Source organism: Pan paniscus, chromosome 13, assembly GCF_029289425.2.
Source record: "Pan paniscus chromosome 13, NHGRI_mPanPan1-v2.0_pri, whole genome shotgun sequence".
NCBI classification, from domain to species: Eukaryota; Metazoa; Chordata; class Mammalia; order Primates; family Hominidae; genus Pan; species Pan paniscus.
In genome coordinates this window covers 100247632-100273006 of record NC_073262.2, presented here as the reverse complement: position 1 = coordinate 100273006, position 25375 = coordinate 100247632, and the positions used below count along the sequence as shown (strand labels likewise).

Here is a 25375-nt window from a genome sequence, read left to right as displayed (position 1 = left end):
AGTGAAATAAGCCAGTCACAAAAAGGCCTACAGTGTTGTAAAGATACGAGGAAGATTCCCAAGCCAAGGCACATCCCTTATTCTTAGATTGAATTTTACAATTTACAAAGGACACACTTTCACAAAAATGAAGTGCTCACCTCTATTCATATTTTTAAAGTTATCAACCACAATCTATGGACTTTTGTGTCCATATGATTTTGTGTCAATATGATTCCTCTTATATGAGGTATCTAATGTAATCAAATTCATAGCAAAAGAAAGTGGAATGATGGTTACCAGGGTCTGACAGGAAGTAATGGGGAGTTGTTTAATGGGTATAGGGTTTTATTTTTTCAAGCTGAAAAAGTTCTGGAGATTTGTTTCACAATAATGCGTGTATACTTAACACTACTGAACTGTACACTAAAAAATGGTTAAAATGGCAAAATTTTGTTTTTCCTACAATTTTTATACATTTTAATATATATTATATATCTTTTTATTGTAGTAAAACATACATGACATGAAATTTACCATTTTAGCTATCAGTAAGTGTACAGTTCAGTGACATTAAGTACATTCATATTGTTGTGCAGCCATTACTACAATCCAACTCCAAATGACATTTAATTGGGTAGTGAAGGGGGTATTATGGAACTAAAATAAAATTAATTACTAACTGCTGAGTATCTGGTAAAAATACAGAACCATTGAAATACTTTCAAATAATCTATATGTAGTAGCAACTTAAGTGCCTCTTTGAACTTCGTAGGTGCCTTTTTTGTGTGGGCTTCTGCCGTTCTTCACTATCTGGGATGACAGCAAGATTGCAAAGAACAGAGTGTTGAGCTGCCTAAATTTCCCTGAAGTCTAACCCAAAGCTCTGGGAGGGTGGACTTTTCCCAACCCTGAGTTCTTGATTTCTGGGGTTTCCTTCCAATCAGTGGTGCTAAGGTAGACGAGGTAGGCAACATGAGGCAACATGTGCCCTGACAGTGACTCCAACCAAGTCAGCAAGAGCAGCAAGGCCAGCAGTATCCAGAAGTTCTCCCAAGCCCACAAGCTCATGTGAACTTTTCTGAATAAAAGCCACATTCTTCCCCTTCATTAAATCATTATTTGTGGTACAATCTTCTCCCAAATTTCTTTCTGGATTTCATTCAAAGATGGAGCTAATTAAATCCCATTAGCTCCACCTCTAAGTATTTTTTCTTCATTTGCAACATGGCTTTTTCTCATTGTAATATCATTAAAATGAGGAACATGTGGTGAAGCCTTATGCTAGAGACTCCTGAAGTAAATATGACCTTTACCTCTATTTATTTGGATTCTCAGTATGTTCTTAACCATCCCCACTTCCATGATCAAAAGAATTTTTACAAATTCCACGTCACTGCCTATGTTTTTCTCTGTTTTGTCTCTCTTCTCCAAGGCCTAGATAATGTGAACAATTGTTCCTGAAATTGCTAACCTAACTTTTTTTATTTCCACTAGCTAATCTTGATTGCTTGCCTTTTTTATGCAATAACTTCATTTCTTAATTCCCCTTATGAGCAGTATTTCCAATTTAAGATAGTGACCTAAGGAACATGCTAGACATAGAAAGACATGAATACAGTAGGTTCCTTTCCCTTAAGGAATTCTCAGTCTAACAGCCAAGACATATAAACAAATAACTACAATACAATCTGATAAGCGCACTAATAGAAGGACATGCAGCCCAGAGGAAGGAATAATTAACTCAGGCTGGGAGAACAGGGAAGGAAATGAAGGCCTGGTGGCATGAAACAGAGTGGCAGGTTCAGAAACACCAAGTCCTTCCAGCATCCCAAAGCAAGACACGTAAGAGAAAGACTAACACGCGTGGAGGCTGAATCAAGAGGCAGAGGCCAGACTATGAAGATTCTTTTGTATTACACTAAGACATTTCCACTTCCTGCAGTAAACGATTTTCTTTAAATTTTTTTAAGATTAGTATATAGTTCTAAAAATAAGTTTAGGTTATGTTTCATTCCTTAGTGTTAAGAGTTGCTTCCATTTTGTTATAGTTTTTCAGTTCCTTTGTTTAGAAATCAGAGTTGGTAGTCAAAATACTAAAGAGCAAAACCAAATGAATCACAGAATTGCCACACCAACAAGCAGAGCTGGGCTGTTTACAAGGAAGCCCAGCTGTTTCTTCAAAGTCCAAGATCATTCTCTTTGTTTTCATTCCTATTCATAATGATGAAGAAAATATATTGTAAATAAAATATTAATTTAAATCCAAAAGAGGGTGAAAATTGGAGGAAGTGGACCCTTCCTGGTTTATATAACTTTTCTGTTGAGCGCTTATTTTAGTTTTTGAAGTTGGCATGAATACCCACTGATGGTGGATTTGTCTCATCATGTGGATACTGATGTAAGGGGAGGAGGGGATTTCCTCTGGCCCTTCCTCCTCATCTGCTTCTTAACCTCTTTCCTGTGCTCAGGCAATCAGCCGCAGTTCTTTGCCAGACACCACTCACCACACTGACAGAGGTCAACAGCCAACTAGGCTCATATCTGGAATTAATTTCATATGTCTTGTTACTTAAGAGATAATCAAAATGCAGGTCTATTTCTAGGTATTACTTCTTGATTGTTTTTCATACAATGAGAAATATTGTTGTAGCAAATAAAGTTGTTATTTAAATTAATACTGCTGGATCATTAAGAACATTTTCTCAAATAACACACTCTTTTCCTTTTACTATTCTAAAGTCTGTACAGATAGTGCTATTCTATAGTTTCTACAGATTTGCTATCCTTCAAGGAATGGTTTAATTGCAAATCAATTTTGCATTTAAATTTCCACTACGTTTAGAATTTTTATTTATTAAAGAGACTACTGGATATCTGTACTTTTTCATTCACCTTTACTCAAGCATTTACATAAGCACCATGAGAAATTATATGTTTAGCTTCCCAGATAAACTTAAAACACAGTGCTTTGAAAGAGTAATTAGAAATAAGAAAGTCTTGACAAGTGCTGCCTAATAAATGCCATTTCTCCCATTTTTAGTTATTAGATTGGTATGAATTTTATTTTTAAGAAATTATGCATCTCGGCTGGGAGCGCTGGCTCACACCTGTAATCCCAACACTTTGGGAAGCCAAGGCAGCAGGCTTGCTTGAGCTCAGGAGTTTGAGATCAGCCTGGGCAACATGGCAAAACCTCGCCTCTACAAAAAATACAAAACTCAGCCAGGTGTGGTGGCACGCACCTATAGTCCCAGCTACGTGGAAGGATTGTGTGAGCCCAGGAGGTGGGGGCTACAGAGAGCCACGATTGTGCCACTACACTCCAGCCTGGGGGACGGAGTGAGACCCTCTCTCAAAAAAGAAAAAAAGAAAAGAAAAGAAATTATGCATCTCATCTTGTTCAGTCATAAAAATGACTGGCTCTTCAAATTATTGTATCTCCTATGTATGTCTTCAATATCTATTAATGGAAATATAGTCACTCAAATGAAATCCTAAAAAATGAAACTGACCTAATTGAAAAAACTCATAAGACATTGTATTTCTGCTTTAGACATATTGGTGAGATTATGTATCTACTAATTTGTAAGGTCACTTTTCCTTTTTTCTGAAATGACTTTAAAAATGTATAAATACATGTTAATGTAACTTTATCTGAGATTAAGCCATTGGAGTTTGTTTTTTTTTTTTTTTTTTTGTAGAGACAATTCCTACTATGTTCCTGTTATGTTGCCCAGGCTGGTCTCAAACTCCTGGGCTCAAACAATCCCCCTGCCTCAGCCTTCCAAAGTGCTGGGATTACACGCATGTGCCACTGCACCTGGCCAAGATCTTTTCCTATTCATTAGTATTATCACCCATAGGTAGAAATAATGTATAATTCAATCTTAAGAATATGCAAATTTCTCTTTGCTTTTGATATTTCAGCTTCATCAAACCCAGAAGTCATCAAGATAAATTCAATTCTGGATATAGTAACAAAAGTGGAAAACTATTATCTCAAAGGATATATTGTCGGGGCTATTCATCCTGTTATACAACCTGTGGGGCAGCGAAAACACCTACCTGCAAGTTACCTATACAGAGTGGTGCTATCGCGCTTGAAATTAAGGTAAGCACACTATTCAAGAAAGAGGCAGGTGAGGGTGACAGTTCTCTTTGTCTAAAAGAAAAAAAAAAATTTGAATCAAGTGGCAGAGAATAAAGGACACATGGGGGTTTTAGTTTAAACACATTTTCCAGCAGTGGAACCTGGATTGAAGCAAGGAAATGTTACACCTCCTTCCTTAAAACTCCTGATTGATTTTTGCTTCTTGCAGACAAATGTGTCCTAAGTGAGGATGTCAGTGAACAAAGGGAAAGCAAAATAGATTCCAGAGGCACCTGGAAGCTCCTGTAGCCACTTCAGCAGATGCAGGAGAAGCAGTGAGCTACAGATACTATCACTAGGCTAAAGAGCTGACCAGACCTACCAAGTCCACTTTCACTGAGCTTTCTGACTGTCCTACATTGTTTTATTAATAGTGGCAACAGAAACTATCTCTACATTCTAAAACTTTTTTTTTTTCAAGACAGAGTTTTGCTCTGGTTGCCCAAGCTGGAGTGCAATGGCACCAACTCAGCTCACTGTAACCTCTGCCTCCCGAGTTCAAGCGATTCTTCTGCCTCAGCCTCCCAAGTAGCTGGGATTACAGGCTCCTGCCACCACAGCCAGCTAATTTTTTGTATTTTTAGTACAGATGGGGTTTCACCATGTTGACCAGGCTGGTCTCGAACTCCTGACCGCAGGTGATCCACCCACCTTGGCCTCCCAAAGTACTGGGGTTACAGGCATGAGCCACTGCACCCAGCCCATTCTAAAACTTTTAACGACAGAAAGACCTACTATGACAAGTTCTAACAAATTAGACCTCTTGTTAACCTTTTTCCAAAATCGAATTTAAAAGCTAACCATTGTAGTGTTTTTTATTTTAATAGCTACTTTTCCAAACAATACTGCAACCATTTTTGCCAGCCTAGATTGTAAATTTGATAGTTTTCATGGTAAAATACTGTTGTTCTTTCCAATTAAGAATAAAAATAACCAGACAAATATCTTAGATTAACACATTAAATTTTTTTACACAACCCTTTAATTAATATGTTGCTTAATGACAGGGATGCATTCTAAGAAGTGTGTCCTTAGGCTGCTTTGTCATTGTGTGAACATCATAGAGTGTACTTACACAAACCTAGATGGTATAGCCTACTATACACCTAGGCTATATGGTATAGCCCATTGCTCTGAGACTCCAAACCTGTACAGTCTGTTACCGACTGAATACTGTAGGCAATGGTATCACAATAATAAGTATTTGTGTGGCTAAACTTACCTAAAGATGGAAAAGGTACAGTAAAAATACGTTACTCTATAATCTTACGGGACCACCGCTGTATATGCAGTCCATTGTTGACAGAAACATCATTATGCAGTGCATGACTGTATATCAAAACCATCCTAAAGACCAGGGAAAAAACTGCATTTTCTCTTTACAGTGATGGATCAACAACAATCACTTTAAGAGAGGGCTAAGCAGAGAAGGAAAAATGAAAGTAGAAGAAAACTAAGAAAATAGGAAAATTTCAAAAAACAAGAAAGAGACTTAAAAAAATTCCAGGTGTGATTTTAAGAAACACTATCTCCCATGGAGTAATTGCCTACTTTAACATGTCTGGCAGGGTGTGTACAGGCTTCAGCTTTCACTAGAATATGAAGCCTCATCAGATATTTACTAGTTTAAGCATTACTAAGCAAACATGACATTTTTGCATAGTAGGATTGCTTATGTCCTAATTACAAATCTTATCAACCATGTGTGAATTATCTTTTCTGCTTTTAGGATTACTTCAGACAGATTTAGCAGTACCCTGGCAAGCCGAAGAATAAGCAAAGAAAAAAGATCAGAAAAGAAGAAAAAGGGAAAAGGGCAATATTTATTTGCATTTAAATGGAATTTTTACTTCTGCTTTTGTTCGATAAGATATAACAACAATCTAAAATTATTTCTTATAAGTTTATTAAAACTACAGACATGAAGCTTTTCTTTCTTTCTAAATTACAAATTAAATTAATAGCAGTTTAAATTAAGGAAATTTGAATTAATAGAAGTTATTGTGCTTTTCTGGTATGTTTATATAAGAAGATAGCCATCAGGTTTGAAACAATAAAAAATGATTACCTTGACCCTGTTTGTGAGTTGCTCACTCATTTTCACATGAGCATATTAGCTGAAAAGCAGCAATTGGCCTCCAACCATAAACATATTCCCTCTGTTACAGCCCAAAGAATTCGGCAGCACCCAGTGGACAAAGACGCCCAAGGCTTGTGATTGAGGAATGTCCCCTAACTTCTGAGGCACAAACAAATGACGCAGCAAAAGAACTGATAGAAAAGGTACTAAATTTATGCACTTTTTCATGGGATATTGACAAACATTTGGTATTTCATCTTCATCAATTTCCTTTTTTACCCTAAAAAGAATAAGGAAATGACAGGTAACTTTTCTACCAGAATTTAAAACATATCGAAGTACTTGTGCCAAATGGTAAAGCGTTTAAAACAGAAATACAAGCCAGTGAAACAAAATGGACAACCAGAACTAAATTTAAACAAATATAAGAAGTTTAATGACAAACCTGATGAAATAAAATGGAGGAACAACCATTATTTAATGAATGCTGTTGGGAAAGTAGGCAATTGTTCTGCAGAGAATAAATTCCACATTTCAGATGAGATAAAGAGGTAATTTTTTAATATAAAAAAACAAAAGAAAATGGAAGAGTAAATATAGCCAATGAATAGATTAAGGAGTTTGAGTATATAAATATAACTTAACTGTACTAGGAAAACTAAGCTTAAAAAAGAAGAATCAAAGAGAAATCTGCAACAGACATGTCCTATAGGAGGTTCGTTTTCAAAATATACATTACAGGAAAGGAATACAAATTCATGAAAGTAATATGCCATCTTAAATGGACAGAGAGAGACAATGGACAGCAAATATAAAAGAAAGAAACGTCAATAATTAGGAGACAGTTGGTAACAGGTTCAACCTAATAATGTTTAATGTAAATAAAAACTGAGAACTAATACCTCACCAGTATTAAACCGGGAAATTTAATTAAAATCCAGTATTAGCAAAGCTTTAAGACAAGTTAAGGCCAGGTGTGGTGGCTCACACCTGTAATCCCAACACTTTTGGAGGCCGAGGCAGGAGGATCACTTGAGGCCAGGAGTTCCAAGACCAGCCTAAGCAACATAGCAAGACCCCCAACTCTACAAAACCTGAAAGAAAAAAAAATCAGCAGGACGTGGTGGCACATGCCTGTAGTACCATGTACTCAGGAGGGTAAGACAGGAGGATCAGCTGAGCCTAGAAGTGAGCCTGCAGTGAGCTGTGATCAAGCCACTACACTCCAGCGTGAGTGACAGAGCAAGACTCTATCTCTAATAATAATAACAATAATAAAAACAAAGAAAAGCTAACATTCATAATACAACTGGCATTGTAACAAATTAATGCAGTATTCCTGAATATCTATTTAGTAAGAAGAATCATACATCCCGTTTTGTCTTTTTTTGTTGTTGTTGTTAAAGAAAATAGGCTGGAGTATAGTGGCACAATCATAGCTCGCTGCAGTCTCGAACTCTTGAACTCAAGCGATTCTCCTGCCTTAGCCACCCTGGTAGTTGGGATTGTAGGCATGGGACACCACGCCCAGCCAATTTTTTTATTTTGTAAAGACAGGAGTCTGTATTGCCCAGGCTAGTCTTAAATTCCTGGGCTCAATCGATCCTACTGCCATGGCCTCCCAAAGTGCTGGGATCACAGGTGTGAGCCACCATGCCTGGCCATAAATCCCATTTTATTTTTTAATCCCCTCCTTAGGAATTGATTTTAAGAAAATAATTGAAAAGGGGAAGAAATAATTTTTATACAGATATTTAACCAACAGTGAATAAGGGTCCAAATTATCAATAACTGGAAGACTTTGAAAAAGACAATGATGGATTAATATAATAGAATATTTTATAGGCATTAAACATGACAACTATATTGACTGTCAAGAGAGAAAAGTCTATACAATATAACTTAATTGAAACTTAAATGAAAAGTTAAATGTGGTATATGCATTGATTAAAACAAAAAAGTTGTACATTCATAAATATTCTAAATTGATGGGATTTTATGGTGAAAGGTGTTTCTTTTCCACTGCATTGACATATTTATAAGGTTTTACTTTTTATTTAAATACATACAGCTAAAATCTAAAGCATTTCCTTTCAGGTAAGAAACTGAAATGTGTTCACTTGTTTCTCTAGTTGTTTCCAAGCGTTAAATACTATGTATGTAAGAATATCTGTGGTTTGGGGATAGTCAGTTATAGTTGCTAATGATTATTTCCCATTTAGGCACAAAGTCACTATTCAATAAGGGTTTTTAGCCTTTGAGACTAAATTTTATAAACAAACTACTCATATTGTTTATTAGTACTATTCTGGGAAATTTTTTTTCTGGTAATAAATCCACTCCAGCAAATTTCTTTTGAAAACAAAAATGTAGCTACTAATTTAGTCTTAATAGATCACCATCAGAGCCCTTCTTTTGCATTTGACTTCCTGGACACAGTTAAAGATCTATTTAAACAGGAAAGCACTGTTATTTCAGCAATTAGAGCAACAGGGTTATTTCATTAAGAGAAAAGCTTCAGGAAACATAGCACATGAAATATTTGAGCATTGCTCTGGGTATGAACAAGAGCCATAGATGAATTGCCAAATATTATTTTGGAGCGGCTGCCTTGGGTAAAGAGTTGGTTGTTGAACAGCTAACTTTTAAGTCAAGTTCTAACATTATACCAGTGTTCACTCTAATTTTAAAATTCAGTTTGTAAGTATTTTTCTCAGAATTTTAAACTAAAAATAACATTTTAAAAATATCAATCCTCCAACTTAAAAATGGAAAAAAAATTAATACTTTATTTGTTACCAGTCCTTTCCAGATAAAAGTTCCTAGTAATAGAAAAAAGTTTTTCTGCATCTTTTCACTCAAATCAACTAACAAGACCTAGAGGAAGCACTGACGATAAATTCACCCATTTCTACCTGCAGAATATGCCATATCTCTATCCCTCCCTCTTCTTCTCTCCCAGGACAACTGATATAAAGGAAAATTTGTGGTTGTTTTAAATGGTTACAATCTCAATATGTTAATTCATAGGAACAAATGCTGTTTCACCAGCTCCAGTCCCTTGTCCTAGCTCCACACACCCACACTCTCTCCCCACTCTCAGAATTCTCCCGCCTCACAAGCTGGAGCTGAGTGAATTAAGTTGCCCCCATTGACTGGGCATTGCTCTCTGTTCTGCCCCAGTTCTTCCTGGCTTTTCTCACTCCATTTCATTCTGACTCTAAATGTTTGCATTTGCAACCTCCATCATAATTCTTTTTCTTTCTTCTCCTCCCAGGTAACATTTACAACATTTAATTTAAATGTTTAAAACAGTAGCCATATAAAAGACATTGCTATTTCTTCATTTAACTAATTTAACAAGTACTTATAGAGCACCTATGAGTAGAAAACACTGCAATACAAAGGAGGATAAGACATAGTCCCCTACGTCAGCCGTCAGCCTTCAAAGGAGCTGCCAGTTGAACACATGAAGAAAATAGAACAAAGAAACGAAGTAAAAGCAGAGAGAAACAGGCCTTAGGTTTTTGGCTGTTACATTTCAACAAAAGCTAACTCTTACCGATATGTCAATGGGAAAAGTGCTGAGTGTAAAAATAAGCATTCTTGGGGGAGGGGCCAAGATGGCCGAATAGGAACAGCTCCCGTCTACAGCTCCCGGCGTGACCGACGCAGAAGACGGGTGATTTCTGCATTTCCATCTGAGGTACCGGGTTCATCTCACTAGGGAGTGCCAGACAGTGGGCGCAGGTCAGTGGGTGCGCGCACTGTGCGCGAGCCGAAGCAGGGCGAGGCATTGCCTCACTTGGGAAGCGCAAGGGGTCAGGGAGTTCCCTTTCCGAGTCAAAGAAAGGGGTGACGGACTCACCTGGAAAATCGGGTCACTCCCACCGAAATATTGCGCTTTTCGGACCGGCTTAAAAAACGGCACACCACGAGATCATATCCGGCACCTGGCTCGGAGGGTCCTATGCCCACGGAGTCTCGCTGATTGCTAGCACAGCAGTCTGAGATCAAACTGCAAGGCGGCAGCGAGGCTGGGGGAGGGGCGCCCGCCATTGCCCGGGCTTGCTTAGGTAAAAAAAGCAGCTGGGAAGCTCGAACTGGGTGGAGCCCACCACAGCTCAAGGAGGCCTGCCTGCCTCTGTAGGCTCCACCTTTGGGGGCAGGGCACAGACAAACAAAAAGACAGCAGTAACCTCTGCAGACTTAAATGTCCCTGTCTGACAGCTTTGAAGAGAGCAGTGCTTCTCCCAGCATGCAGCTGGAGATCTGAGAACGGGCAGACTGCCTCCTCAAGTGGGTCCCTGACCCCTGACCCCCGAGCAGCCTAACTGGGAGGCACCCCCCAGCAGGGGCACACTGACACCTCACACGGCAGGGTATTCCAACAGACCTGCATCTGAGGGTCCTGTCTGTTAGAAGGAAAACTAACAAACAGAAAGGACATCCACACCAAAAACCCATCTGTACATCACCATCATCAAAGACCAAAAGTAGATAAAACCACAAAGATGGGGAAAAAACAGAACAGAAAAACGGGAAACTCTAAAACGCAGAGCGCCTCTCCTCCTCCAAAGGAACGCAGTTCCTCACCAGCAACGGAACAAAGATGGATGGAGAATGACTTTGACGAGCTGAGAGAAGAAGGCTTCAGACGATCAAATTACTCTGAGCTACGGGAGGACATTCAAACCAAAGACAAAGAAGTTGAAAACTTTGAAAAAAATTTAGAAGAATGTATAACTAGAATAACCAATACAGAGAAGTGCTTAAAGGAGCTGATGGAGCTGAAAACCAAGGCTCGAGAACTACGTGAAGAATGCAGAAGCCTCAGGAGCTGATGCGATCAACTGGAAGAAAGGGTATCAGCAATGGAAGATGAAATGAATGAAATGAAGCGAGAAGGGAAGTTTAGAGACAAAAGAATAAAAAGAAATGAGCAAAGCCTCCAAGAAATATGGGACTATGTGAAAAGACCAAATCTACATCTGACTGGTGTACCTGAAAGTGATGGGGAGAATGGAACCAAGTTGGAAAACACTCTGCAGGAGATTATCCAGGAGAACTTCCCCAATCTAGCAAGGCAGGCCAACGTTCAGATTCAGGAAATACAGAGAACGCCACAAAGATACTCCTCGAGAAGAGCAACTCCAAGACACATAATTGTCAGATTCACCAAAGTTGAAATGAAGGAAAAAATGTTAAGGGCAGCCAGAGAGAAAGGTCGGGTTACCCTCAAAGGGAAGCCCATCAGACTAACAGCGGCTCTCTCGGCAGAAACCCTACAAGCCAGAAGAGAGTGGGGGCCAATATTCAACATTCTTAAAGAAAAGAATTTTCAACCCAGAATTTCATATCCAGCCAAACTAAGCTTCATAAGTGAAGGAGAAATAAAATACTTTACAGACAAGCAAATGCTGAGAGATTTTGTCACCACCAGGCCTGCCTTACAAGAGCTCCTGAAGGAAGCGCTAAACATGGAAAGGAACAATGGGTACCAGCCGCTGCAAAATCATGCCAAAATGTAAAGACCATCGAGACTAGGAAGAAACTGCATCAACTAACGAGCAAAATAACCAGCTAACATCATAATGACAGGATCAAATTCACACATAACAATATTAACCTTAAATGTAAATGGACTAAATTCTCCAATTAAAAGACACAGACTGGCAAATTGGATAAAGAGTCAAGACCCATCAGTGTGCTGTATTCAGGAAACACATCTCACGTGCAGAGACACACATAGGCTCAAAATAAAAGGATGGAGGAAGATCTACCAAGCCAATGGAAAACAAAAAAAGGCAGGGGTTGCAATCCTAGTTTCTGATAAAACAGACTTTAAACCAACAAAGATCAAAAGAGACAAAGAAGGCCATTACATAATGGTAAAGGGATCAATTCAACAAGAACAGCTAACTATCCTAAATATATATGCACCCAATACAGGAGCACCCAGATTCATAAAGCAAGTCCTGAGTGACCTACAAAGAGACTTAGACTCCCACACATTAATAATGGGAGACTTTAACACCCCACTGTCAACATTAGACAGATCAACGAGACAGAAAGTCAACAAGGATACCCAGGAATTGAACTCAGCTCTGCACCAAGCAGACCTAATAGACATCTACAGAACTCTCCACCCAAAATCAACAGAATATACATTTTTTTCAGCACCACACCACACCTATTCCAAAATTGACCACATAGTTGGAAGTAAAGCTCTCCTCAGCAAATGTAAAAGAACAGAGATTATAACAAACTATCTCTCAGACCACAGTGCAAACAAACTAGAACTCAGGATTAAGAATCTCACTCAAAACCACTCAACTACATGGAAACTGAACAACCTGCTCCTGAATGACTACTGGATACATAACGAAATGAAGGCAGAAATAAGGATGTTCTTTGAAACCAACAAGAACAAAGACACAACATACCAGAATCTCTGGGATGCATTCAAAGCAGTGTGTAGAGGGAAATTTATAGCACTAAATGCCCACAAGAGAAAGCAGGAAAGATACAAAATTGACACCCTAACATCACAATTAAAAGAACTAGAAAAGCAAGAGCAAACACATTCAAAAGCTAGCAGAAGGCAAGAAATAACTAAAATCAGAGCAGAACTGAAGGAAATAGAGACACAAAAAACCCTTCAAAAAATTAATGAATCCAGGAGCTGGTTTTTTGAAAGGATCAACAAAATTGATAGACCGCTAGCAAGACTAATAAAGAAAAAAAGAGAGAAGAATCAAATAGACACAATAAAAAATGATAAAGGGGATATCACCACCAATCCCACAGAAATACAAACTACCATCAGAGAATACTACAAACACCTCTACGCAAATAAACTAGAAAATCTAGAAGAAATGGATAAATTCCTCGACACATACACTCTCCCAAGACTAAACCAGGAAGAAGTTGAATCTCTGAATAGACCAATAACAGGAGCTGAAATTGTGGCAATAATTAATAGTTTACCAACCAAAAAGAGTCCAGGACCAGATGGATTCACAGCCAAATTCTACCAGAGGTACAAGGAGGAACTGGTACCATTCCTTCTGAAACTATTCCAATCAATAGAAAAAGAGGGAATCCTCCCTAACTCATTTTATGAGGCTAGCATCATTCTGATACCAAAGCCAGGCAGAGACACAACCAAAAAAGAGAATTTTAGACCAATATCCTTGATGAACATTGATGCAAAAATCCTCAATAAAATACTGGCAAAACGAATCCAGCAGCACATCGAAAAGCTTATCCACCATGATCAAGTGGGCTTCATCCCTGGGATGCAAGGCTGGTTCAATATACGCAAATCAATAAATGTAATCCAGCATATAAACAGAGCCAAAGACAAAAACCACATGATTATCTCAATAGATGCAGAAAAGGCCTTTGACAAAATTCAACAACCCTTCATGCTAAAAACTCTCAATAAATTAGGTATTGATGGGACATATTTCAAAATAATAAGAGCTATCTATGACAAACCCACAGCCAATATCATACTGAATGGGCAAAAACTGGAAGCATTCCCTTTGAAAACTGGCACAAGACAGGGATGCCCTCTCTCACCACTCCTATTCAACATAGTGTTGGAAGTTCTGGCCAGGGCAATTAGGCAGGAGAAGGAAATAAAGGGTATTCAATTAGGAAAAGAGGAAGTCAAATTGTCCCTGTTTGCAGACGACATGATTGTATATCTAGAAAACCCCATTGTCTCAGCCCAAAATCTCCTTAAGCTGATAAGCAACTTCAGAAAAGTCTCAGGATACAAAATCAATGTACAAAAATCACAAGCATTCTTATACACCAACAACAGACAAACAGAGAGCCAAATCATGAGTGAACTCCCATTCACAATTCCTTCAAAGAGAATAAAATACCTAGGAATCCAACTTACAAGGGATGTGAAGGACCTCTTCAAGGAGAACTACAAACCACTGCTCAAGGAAATAAAAGAGGATACAAACAAATGGAAGAACATTCCATGCTCATGGGTAGGAAGAATCAATATCGTGAAAATGGCCATACTGCCCAAGGTAATTTACAGATTCAATGCCATCCCCATCAAGCTACCAATGTCTTTCTTCACAGAATTGGAAAAAACTACTTTAAAGTTCATATGGAACCAAAAAAGAGCCCACATTGCCAAGTCAATTCTAAGCCAAAAGAACAAAGCTGGAGGCATCACACTACCTGACTTCAAACTATACTACAAGGCTACAGTAACCAAAACAGCATGGTACTGTTACCAAAACAGAGATATAGATCAATGGAACAGAACAGAGCCCTCAGAAATAATGCCGCATATCTACAACTATCTGATCTTTGACAAACCTGAGAAAAACAAGCAATGGGGAAAGGATTCCCTATTTAATAAATGGTGCTGGGAAAACTGGCTAGCCATATGTAGAAAGCTGAAACTGGATCCCTTCCTTACACCTTATACAAAAATCAATTCAAGATGGATTAAAGACTTAAACATTAGACCTAAAACCATAAAAACCCTAGAAGAAAACCTAGGCATTACCATTCAGGACATAGGCATGGGCAAGGACTTCATGTCTAAAACACCAAAAGCAATGGCAACAAAAGACAAGATTGACAAATGGGATCTAATTAAACTAAAGAGCTTCTGCACAGCAAAAGAAACTACCATCAGAGTGAACAAGCAACCTACAAAATGGGAGAAAATTTTTGCAACCTACTCATCTGACAAAGGGCTAATATCCAGAATCTACAATGAACTCAAACAAATTTACAAGAAAAAAACAAACAACCCCATCAAAAAGTGGGCAAAGGACATGAACAGACATTTCTCAAAAGAAGACATTTATGCAGCCAAAAAAGTCATGAAAAAATGCTCATCATCACTGGCCATCAGAGAAATGCAAATCAAAACCACAATGAGATACCATCTCACACCAGTTAGAATGGTGATCATTAAAAAGTCAGGAAACAACAGGTGCTGGAGAGGATGTGGAGAAATAGGAACACTTTTACGCTGTTGGTGGGACTGTAAACTAGTTCAACCGTTGTGGAAGTCAGTGTGGCGACTCCTCAGGGATCTAGAACTAGAAATACCATTTGACCCAGCCATCCCATTACTGGGTATATACCCAGAGGACTATAAATCATGCTGCTATAAAGACACATGCACACGTATGTTTATTGCGGCATTATTCACAATAGCAAAGACTTGGAACCAACCCAAATGTCCAACAATGATAGACTGGATTAAGAAAATGTGGCACATATACACCATGGAATACTATGCAGCCATAAAAAATGATGAGTTCATGTCCTTTGTAGGGACATGGATGAAATTGGAAATCATCATTCTCAGTAAACTATCGCAAGAACAAAAACCAAACACCGCATATTCTCACTCATAGGTGGGAATTGAACAATGAGATCACATGGACACAGGAAGGGGAATATCACACTCTGGGGACTGTTGTAGGGTGGGGGGAGGGGGGAGCTATAGCATTGGGAGATATACCTAATGCTAGATGACGAGTTAGGGGGTGCAGCGCACCAGCATGGCACATGTATACATATGTAACTAACCTGCACAATGTGCACATGTACCCTAAAGCTTAAAGTATAATAAAAATAAATAAATAAATAAATAAATAAAAAATCCTTAAAAATAAAAAAAATGAAAAAATAAAAAAATAAGCATTCTTAAGTTCCCAAAAATTATTTCACTGATATTATATCATATGCTTCAGAATCCTATTCTTTAACTGATAGGATTTAATCTAATCCTATGTGTTTGGCCCACATAGGAGACAATACCATAAAGACATAAGCCGATCAGAAAGCTTTGTAAGAGTAGTGGTATAAATTGGGCTTGTGCTTTATACCTACACATTCATCAAGAATCAGTCTTTTAACATTTTTCTTTGATACCATCAAACAAGCAAAACTATATGTATTTTGCTTTTAATTTAATAAACCTTTATTAATGAAGATGTATTTGGTAATGTTATTTTTAGGAATTTCTTGGAATAGGTTTTAATTTTGCTCCAACTGGAGACACCATTGTTAAACGGTCTGCAAAAATCATGCTACGGAATTATTAGTTCTTCCCAAACAATGGCCCTTCAGGGAAAAATAATTCCTGTTTTCATAATTTCTAAAGTATATTTGGTTTTGTTTGAAGGTCATGATGATCATGTGGCATGGTCTTGGGGGCAGTGCTATTTTACAGGTGATTCATTAGTTTATGAATGAGTCTTGTCACTGGTCAAGTTACTCCATCTTCTAGTGGATTTCCTCAATAAGCCTAAAGGTTAATTGATAAAGTAATCAATGAAAATAGAGTTTACATTTTGTTCTGCCATCTCTTTTTAAATATCAGATTAATGTCGCTGCTAAAAGAGGAATGAAATTTGTTGGATTCATATCACAGCATTATTCTCCATCTAAATTCTGCAATGGAACCAACCATGATGGAGATATAGAATCGATGCTACATGTGAGACACGGTTCAGATGAAAACTGTAGAAGTTGGAATGAAGGGACGTTAAGTGGGCAATCATCTGAAAGCGGAATTGAGGAAGAACTTCATCATGAAAGTGGACAGTATCAAATGGAACAAAATGGCAGCCCTACTTCCTCTAAATCAAGAAAGGGAGAAGGTAATAGACAAGATTAGTAGAAAGAGAATATACTATAGTTTAAATTAAGCAAAATAAGTTTTTGAGGTTTTTTTTAGAAATATGAGTCAAAGTAAATTGCTAAAGATTATAATGACTAAATGAACTAATACAAACCTCATGATTTTTAAAAGTTATTACAGCTAGCAATAAGGCAGGGCAGTTTTTTAGACAGTTGTCTCTGGCAGAACATAAAATGCCATCCACATAATGAAACTTTGTGTTGAAGATTGGTTTCTATTTAGTCATCCAAAACTCCCTCATAAATTGGAGGCTGTACATGTGTACCAAATAAGTGAGTCTATTAAGTCTAAAAAGCTGTTCTGATTTATGTTTGTACTAATAAACAGCATGTGAGAATTTTCGTTTTGGCCTTTCCCATTTCATGGATGGTTTTCACCTTTGAAATTAATTGGCTTTCTTTGATCATCAACTAGAATGTGAAACTGGCACATCATAATGAAACAATTAATATAACAATAGTGCCTGCATCCTAAAATAACTTTGAACAACAGTTGTATTCTTCTGTGCCAGCTAGCAAGTCTTCCAAAGAAACTGAGAGTATTTTATTCATGCATTTGGGACAATTCAAAGTTTTCTGATACCTTTGTGGGCATGCTTTAAAAAAGCACTATCAGAGAAAAGCAAAGGCTACATATACCTTAGCATTAACAACATGGGCTCTGGAATCAGATACCTCAATTTCTTTATAAAAAGGGGTAATAGTAAGAACTCCCTCATTGGGTTGTTGTGAGAAGTAAATAAGAAATGTCTACAAAGTGTTTGACCCAGTGCCTGGTACAGAATAAACTCTATGTTAACTGCTATTAACTGATCCTTCCATCTGTGTTGGCACTGGAGGAGCACGCCTTGGTGTCAGGCTTTCTGGGTTATGTTTTGATGTGCTTAGCATCCTATACATGGCAGAGATTCATTTAGCCACATAAGCTCCACCTCCTGAAGAAATAACTGGGAGCATTTACCAACTTAGATCGCACCCATCTCCACCATCATCACCACCACCCTCCTCTTTTCTCACCCATTTCCTAGCTAACAATGTCCCTGATTTTTCTGCAATGTAAAAATTATAGGAATGTGTATTAGTCTGTTCTCATGCTGCAAATAAAGAAATACCCTAGACTGGGTAATTTATAAAGGAAAGAGATTTAATTGACTCACAGTCCAGCATGGCTGGAGAGGCCTTAGGAAACTGACAATCATGGCAGAAGGGAAAGCAAACATGTCCTTCTTCACATGGTGGAAGGAGAGAGAAGAATGAAAGCCCAGCAAAGGGGGAGGCCCCTTATAAAACCATCAGATCCTGTGAGAACTAACTCACTGTTATTAGAACAGGATGGGGGAAACCGCTCCCATGATTCAACTATCACTAACTGATCCCTCCCACAACATGTGGGGATTATGGGAACTACAATTCAAGATGAGATCTGGGTGGGGACACAGCCAAACCGTATCAGAATGTAAAAGTGAACAAGAGGTATCGGAATTATGGTCAGAGAGCTATTCACTATCTTCCACCCATTCCTACCTTTAAACTCCATGTGAGTTCCCACCCTTACTTTGAGCAAATCAGATGTCTATTTCTATTCCTTTAAGTTCTAAATCCAATATAGTACTTAATGTAACTATCAATCTTTAGATTCCTCTCTCTCAGTATTTTTAAAGTATGTACTTCTCAATAACTTTTCTGTAGCAGTGGTTTTTAATTAGAAGAGGGAGAATGGGGGTAGCAATAATTCACAAAAGACCTCTTTGAGTACCTGGTGAAATCCATGGAATCCAGATACTTTTGTCTGTCATACCAGTGATGTTAAGCTTCCTAAAACACAAACATAGGTGTGGATCCACTGACCCCACGTTAAGAATTTGCCAATTCCTAGTAAAGCAGAAGATATGATCCAGCATTTCCATGTCTGTTCTAGGGTCACTCTCACACATGTCCAAAGAGATACAAAGTTTGTAATAACAGAAAAATTGGAAATATTGCATATGTCCACCAAAAGGAGACTAGAACATTGGCATACTATGTAGCAGTTAAAATAAATGAATAAGATCTATATGGTTATTTACATTTCAAAGGCATGTTGAACAAAAGGTCAATTCATATCTACAGTAGGATACCATTTTTAAAAAAATTTTCAAACTGTAAAATGTTACACATCATTTATGGTTATATAAGTGTGTATTAAAAGATTAAAAGCTTGCATGAGAATGATAAACACCAACTTCATTATAGTACTTATTTCTGGAGAATAGAATTAGAGGATACCACATAGTAGCCTCAACCGTATCCATTTCTCATTTCTTTGAAAAAATAGTCTGAAACAAATATAGCATATTATTGACATTTGATTAAGCTGAGTGCTTGTTTGTATGCTTGGAATATCTCATGATTAGTGAAAAAATTAAGAATCTTTGATCAACAAAATTATAATTTTCCCCTTTTTTCTCCTTCTGAATGCCTAGCCTCAGATAACAAATTGTATACAGTCTTCAATGCTTTTGATGATGATTCAACCTCCTGGGCCTATCAGGAAGGCATCCTGTCAATGAAAGTAACAAGAAAAGGATCAGTCATTAGTACACTTGATGCTGATTGGCTGGAGTTAACTACCTTTTATTATAAACAAGGCTTGTCTTTAATTGATTCTTTTGTATTCTGGGAAACATCTAAAGGTAAGTTTTATGTTAATGATATTTTATATCTGAAGAATTTGAACTTGTATCAAAATCAGTGAAAATGTTTTTACCTCTCAAGTTCTATGGCTGAAAGGACAGATACCATTCCTAAGGAAATAAATTCCAGCTGTTACACAGATATGTAGCTTTAATTTAAAAGCTTAAAGCTCCTTCAGCACAATGGACACTTAAGGAGTGTGGGCAGAAATATAACGTAAAATGTTCACTGTTGGGTTGTAATTGGGAAACCACTGTGTGATTGACTAGGAGAATTTTCCAAATAAGATGTACTATAATAGTCCAAACGGGAGGTTTATGATGGCATTTCGTGGTTACTATTCATATTTATTACATTATCCCAATTTTGAACACTATCTACCATGTATATAGTCAGTCTATACCTGATTCTTTCTATAATTTGTACAGAAAAATCATCTTTGGTTTAGAAAGTGACGTTGGCTCTGTTCTTACTTCTGTCTTCACCTTGTCTTTCATCCCTCTCTAGCCTTCCTCATTTAGTTACAGTGGAGTATGTAATTATTTGTGTCTATCACAAAAATAAAGACAAACTATAAAATATTATCAAAAATGACTTTCTAGGAAGTTTTTTTAAGAGATGAGGGTTAAAAAAAGAAAAAGGAAAGGTAGTAATGAGACTAGAAAAATGCATTAGGAAAGGTGAAGTTTAGGAAATCCAGGATAATTAGGAACTCTTAAATCTATGAGGTTAGAGGAAAGAATGAAAAGCAAATAAGATCTCCCTATACCTTACTATTGTTAAATCAGCCTAGTATTACCTTAACTGATCCAACTACAGACTTTGGATGATATTTTAAATTATCAGGAGTCATGTTCCAATAGGCCCTTTTAACTAGCAGTATTAAGGACCAAACGAATTGGAGCACCCAGAAATACAATACCTTGCGTAATGCTTAGCACATAGCAGGTGCTAAATAAACATTTCTTAGTATTTTTCAGTAGGCCAGGCACTGCGGCTCACACCTGTAATCCCAGCATTTTGGGAGGCCAAGGCAAGCAGATCACTTGAGTCCAGGAGTTCGAGACTAGCCTGGGCAATATGGCGAAACCTCATCTCTACAAAAAATGCAAACGTTAGTCAGGCATGGTGGCAGCCACCTGTATTCCCAGCTACCCAGGAGGCTGATGTGGGAGGATCACCTGAGCCCAGGGAGGTCAAGGCTGCAGTGAGCCATGATTGCACCACAACATTCTAGCCTGGGTGACAGAGTAAGACACTGTCTCAAAATAAAATAAAATAAAATAAAATAAATGTGTGTGTGTGTGTGTGTGTGTGTGTGTATAAAAATTAAAAATATTTCTTCATATTTTTTGGTTATTGGAAGCCTCTTCCACTTGGTCTTTTTTTTTTTTTTTTATACTTTAAGTTCTAGGGTACATGTGCACAATGTGCAGGTTTGTTACATAGGTATACATGTGCCATGTTGGTGTGCTGCACCCATCAAATCGTCATTTACATTAGGTATTTCTCCTAATGCTATCCCTCCCCCGTCCCCCTGCCCCACGACAGGCCCCAGTATGTGATGTTTCCCACCCTGTGTCCAAGTGTTCTCATTGTTCAATTCCCACCTATGAGTGAGAACATGTGGTGTTTGGTTTTCTGTCCTTGCGATAGTTTGCTCAGAATGATGGTTTCCACCTTCATCCATGTCCCTACAAAGGACATGAAATCATCCTTTTTTATGGCTGCATAGTATTCCATGGTGTATATGTGCCACATTTTCTTAATCCAGTCTATCATTGATGGACATTTGGGTTGGTTCCAAGTCTTTGCTATTATGAATAGTGCCACAATAAACATACGTGTACGTGTGTCTTTATAGCAGCATGATTTATAATCCTTTGGGTATATACGCAGTAATGGGATGGCTGGGTCAAATGATATTTCTAGTTCTAGATCGTCGAGGAATTGCCACACTGTCTTCCACAATGGTTGAACTAGTTTACAGTCCCATCCACTTGGTCTTTTATAGCAATAGCAAAGTTTCATAGGAAGGACATGGGCTTTAGAATCAGACAGACCAAGGTTTAAATCCTATGTCTTCTACTTATTAGCTGTGTCATCTTGGGAAGTTAGTTGAGCTCACTGAGTCTCAGTTTCTTAAAGAGGAATAAAAATACTCCTACTTTTTCTGTTGTGATGATGTAACAAGATATAATAAATGTAAAGTGACTCCCAGAATGCCTAGCCTACAGTCAGAGTTCATTTTCTGGTGTTAGTTTTCTTTCCTGCCACTTGTTATGTGCAATTACAGTACTTTTAGTGTGGATCATCTATTTAGAGGTTGGTTTATGCTTCATAATATCTCTCTCTCTCTCTCTTTCTCTTTCTCTCTTGTTTCTCTTCTCTCCAAAAAGTTTAGTTGAAGCCATTTCAAATTTTGGTGTGTGACTAACTGCTGAACAGAAAAACAAAACATACGCTTTTCACAATCTCTCTCAGGCATCCCTGCCTTGGGTCTTGCCTGATGAAAATAAAATTAGCCACAGCAGTTGCCAGCCAGGCTCTGTGTGGCTTTTGTTCTTAAAGCCTCAGAAGCTATTTAGAGAGCCCCAGGGAGACTCCCTCTCTCAGCAGCTCATGGGGTGGAGGGGGTCACGGAGACGGGGGTGCAGAATCTTCCCCTCTCAGCAGCTCTGGAATGTCTCATTAGACATTTGACATTGCAGGCTATGGCAAGCCCCTCACGAGCCACGTCAGTCTATGGGGTCTGGCAACTGAGCATGTCATTTGGGACTTTCCTGGGAGTACACAGGGAAGTTGCCAAGGGGAAATTGTGACCAATATCTGTGTCACTGTGAGAAGCATTCAGAGGAAGCAGGGCTGAATTGGTCGCTTTGTTTTGGTATGTTTGATGCCTGACATCTAAAGCACATGGGGAGGGTGGTGGGGGCAGACAATGCATATTTTGTTTGGTCTTGCTTCTGTCCTCTTGCAAAATATTGTCAGAAGTTAGCCCACCATGAGGAATGGAAGAACAAAACCAGACAGCACTCAGAAATTTAAATATATTACCCCACAAATCACACTGAATAAAATACCTCCTTCCAGAAACACGGGGGGGTGGGGGGGGGAGGCGGGGGACAGATGTTCAAAAAGTTTTCTACTTCAGCAGAGTGTAAAAGTTGTAAGATCTGTGAAATTCCTTCTCAGTGTCCCTCCACACTCACTCTAACAGCCTTTTCTGCTGTGAAGCACACCCTGGGACACACACACACAATTAGCCTCGAGGTTCCTACACTTCCCCAGCCTCCAAATGCCCCACCACCGCCAGAGCATAGTCTTTCCCCACCTTAGGATACCACATCTTAAGGCTACATTTTGATTTTTTAAGAATTCTTTTCAGACTTCACTTGTTATTCATTTCAATCTTTCCACTCCTATAAAAATGTTTGTGTGGCACTAGTAGAGGAGAGGTAGCACAATGAAGAGTGAGGATGGAGTTATAACATTGAAACTCATTTCATATATGCCAGGACCCATGCCAAGCACTGGGTTTTTAATACTCTTCCCTACTTACAAGGCACTAGCCGTATGGCATCGGGCAGTCAGGCAGTGAAAGTGTCAAAACATATATATCTAATTTCAAAACTAAGAAAATTGTGTAACATGACCATAGAGGATATTATGGCGAGAGTACCAGGGAAGAACTCACTTAAAGAGGTGGTCGGGAGGTCCCCTCTGAGAAGGCAGCAATCACACTGACACTGGGCAGCTGGAGAGGAGCAGACCTGTGAGAACCAGAAGTAGGCCATTCTAGGCCGGAGAAACACATCTAAATGTACAAAGACCTTAGGGCAGGAAAGAGGAACTGGGAAAAGGTCTGTGTTTCTGGAGCAAGGCAAGCAACAGTATGGCTCTGGACACAATGGAAGAGGTAGGCAGCAGCCAGTCCCTACAGGGTCCTAAACAGGAAGAATGCAATGACAGCAGCTAACATCTATTTTGTACTTGCTATACACCAGCGTTGTGCTAAGCATTTTGCATTCATTAACTCATTTAGTCCCCACAGCAACCTGTGAGGTAAAGATGATTATGGCTGGGCATGGTGGCTCACGCCTGTAATCCCAGCAGTTTGGGAGGCTGGGGTGGGCGGATTACGAGGTCAGGAGTTTGAGACCAGCCTGGCCAACGTAGTGAAACCCCGTCTCTACTAAAAATACAAAAATTGTGCTGGATGTGGTGGCGGGCGCCTATAGTCCCAGCTACTCAGGAGGCCGAGGCAAGAAAATTGCTTGCCAGGAGGCAGAGGTTGCAGTGAGCCGAGATCACACCACTGCACTCTAGCCCAGGCGACAGTGCAAGACTCCATCTCAAAAAAAAACAAAAAAAAAGAAGATTATTCCTTTTTTTTTAATTTTAACTTTATTTATTTATTTATTTATTTGTAGATGGGGTCTCACTGTCACCCAGGCTGGAGTGCAAGGGCACAATCATAGTTCACTGTAGCCTTGAACTCCTGGGCCGAGGCAATCCTCCCACCTCAGCCTCCCGAGTAACCAGGACTGTATGCACGCCACCACACCCAGCTAATTTTTTAAATTTTTTTGTAGACATGGTCTCACTTTGCTGCCCAGGTTGGTCTCAAACTCCTGGCTTCAAGTGATCCTCCAGCTTTGGCCTCCCAAGTGCTGGGATTCCAGGTGTGAGCCATCGTGCCAGGCCATGCTTATTCTCCTTTTACATATGAAGGAACTGAAGCACAGAGATTTTACATAAGGTGCCTGCATTCACACAACTAGAAAGTGGTAGAGCCACCTAGATGGAGTGTGTGCTTTTACCAAGATATTTATTCCAATTCATTCATTAAAGATTTAAACAGGGAGTCATGATCTCATTTGCAATTTTTAAAGAATTTCTAGCAAGGTGCGGTGGCTCACGCTTGTAATCCCAGCACTTTGGGAGGCCAAGGCAGGTGGATCACTTGAGGTCAGGAGTTCAAGACTAGCCTGGCCAACACGGCAAAACGCTGTCTCTATTAGAAATGCAAAAATTAGCCGGGCATGGTGGGCGCCTGTAGTTCCAGCTACTCAGGAAGCCGAGGCAGGAAAATCTCTTGAACCTGGGAGGTGGAGGTTGCAGTGAGCCGAGATCACACCACTGCACTGCACTCTAGCCCGGGCAACAGAGTGAGACTCCACCTCAAAAAAAGAAGAAAGGAAAGGAAAAGAGAGGAGAGAAAAGAGAAGGGAGGGGAGAGGAGGGGAGGGGAAGGGAGGGGAGGAGAGGAGAGGAGAGGAGAGGAGAGAGGAATTTCTTTGCCCTCATTATGAGAAATGGATCACAGAGGGCAAGAGTGGAAGTGTGGTGGGGAGGCTGTTAAGAGGCTGTTGCAGTGGTCCCTAGAGAGATGATGGTGGAGATGGAAAGAAGTGGATAGGCTAAGATTCTTTTTAGAGTTACCATATGTGCCTGCCCTCTACTTCAAAGATGCTCCCGGGCCCACCTCTGGGCAGTTGAATACCAAAAATGACAGGGGAACCAAAAAAACTAAAATGGAGTGTTACCTCTCTGCACCTTTACAGGAATGTCAATATCATATCCAGCTAAAAGACAAGACATGTCCAGAAAAGTAAACCATTCCCTGGGAGCCCTTCAAACGTGTGCTTTTCAAACCAGGGTTCAAGTACCCTCAGGATATGCAGCCTTGTGCCAAGGAGTACACAAGTTCACAAGTTTGCAGAATATAACTCTTCCTGGAGTGTCAATATTACTTTAAGATTGAGTGGCTTTTATGTAAGATGAAT

General features: G+C 39.0%; 1 protein-coding gene across 2 annotated transcripts in view; it reads left to right on the top strand.

The window, feature by feature from the left end:
* The window catches only part of RFTN2 (raftlin family member 2), a 101772-nt gene that overhangs the window by 25614 nt on the left and 50783 nt on the right, over positions 1 to 25375 (top strand). Inside the window, exons 2-5 of one of the 2 annotated variants that reach the window (XM_034954740.3) lie at positions 3910 to 4093; positions 6301 to 6415; positions 16645 to 16873; positions 19376 to 19585. In XM_034954740.3, the coding sequence (XP_034810631.1) occupies positions 3910 to 4093; positions 6301 to 6415; positions 16645 to 16873; positions 19376 to 19585 (738 nt within the window). Of the gene's footprint in view, positions 1 to 3909; positions 4094 to 6300; positions 6416 to 16593; positions 16874 to 19375; positions 19586 to 25375 lie in introns of both variants that reach the window. The other variant, XM_003825315.5, reaches the window with a different exon arrangement.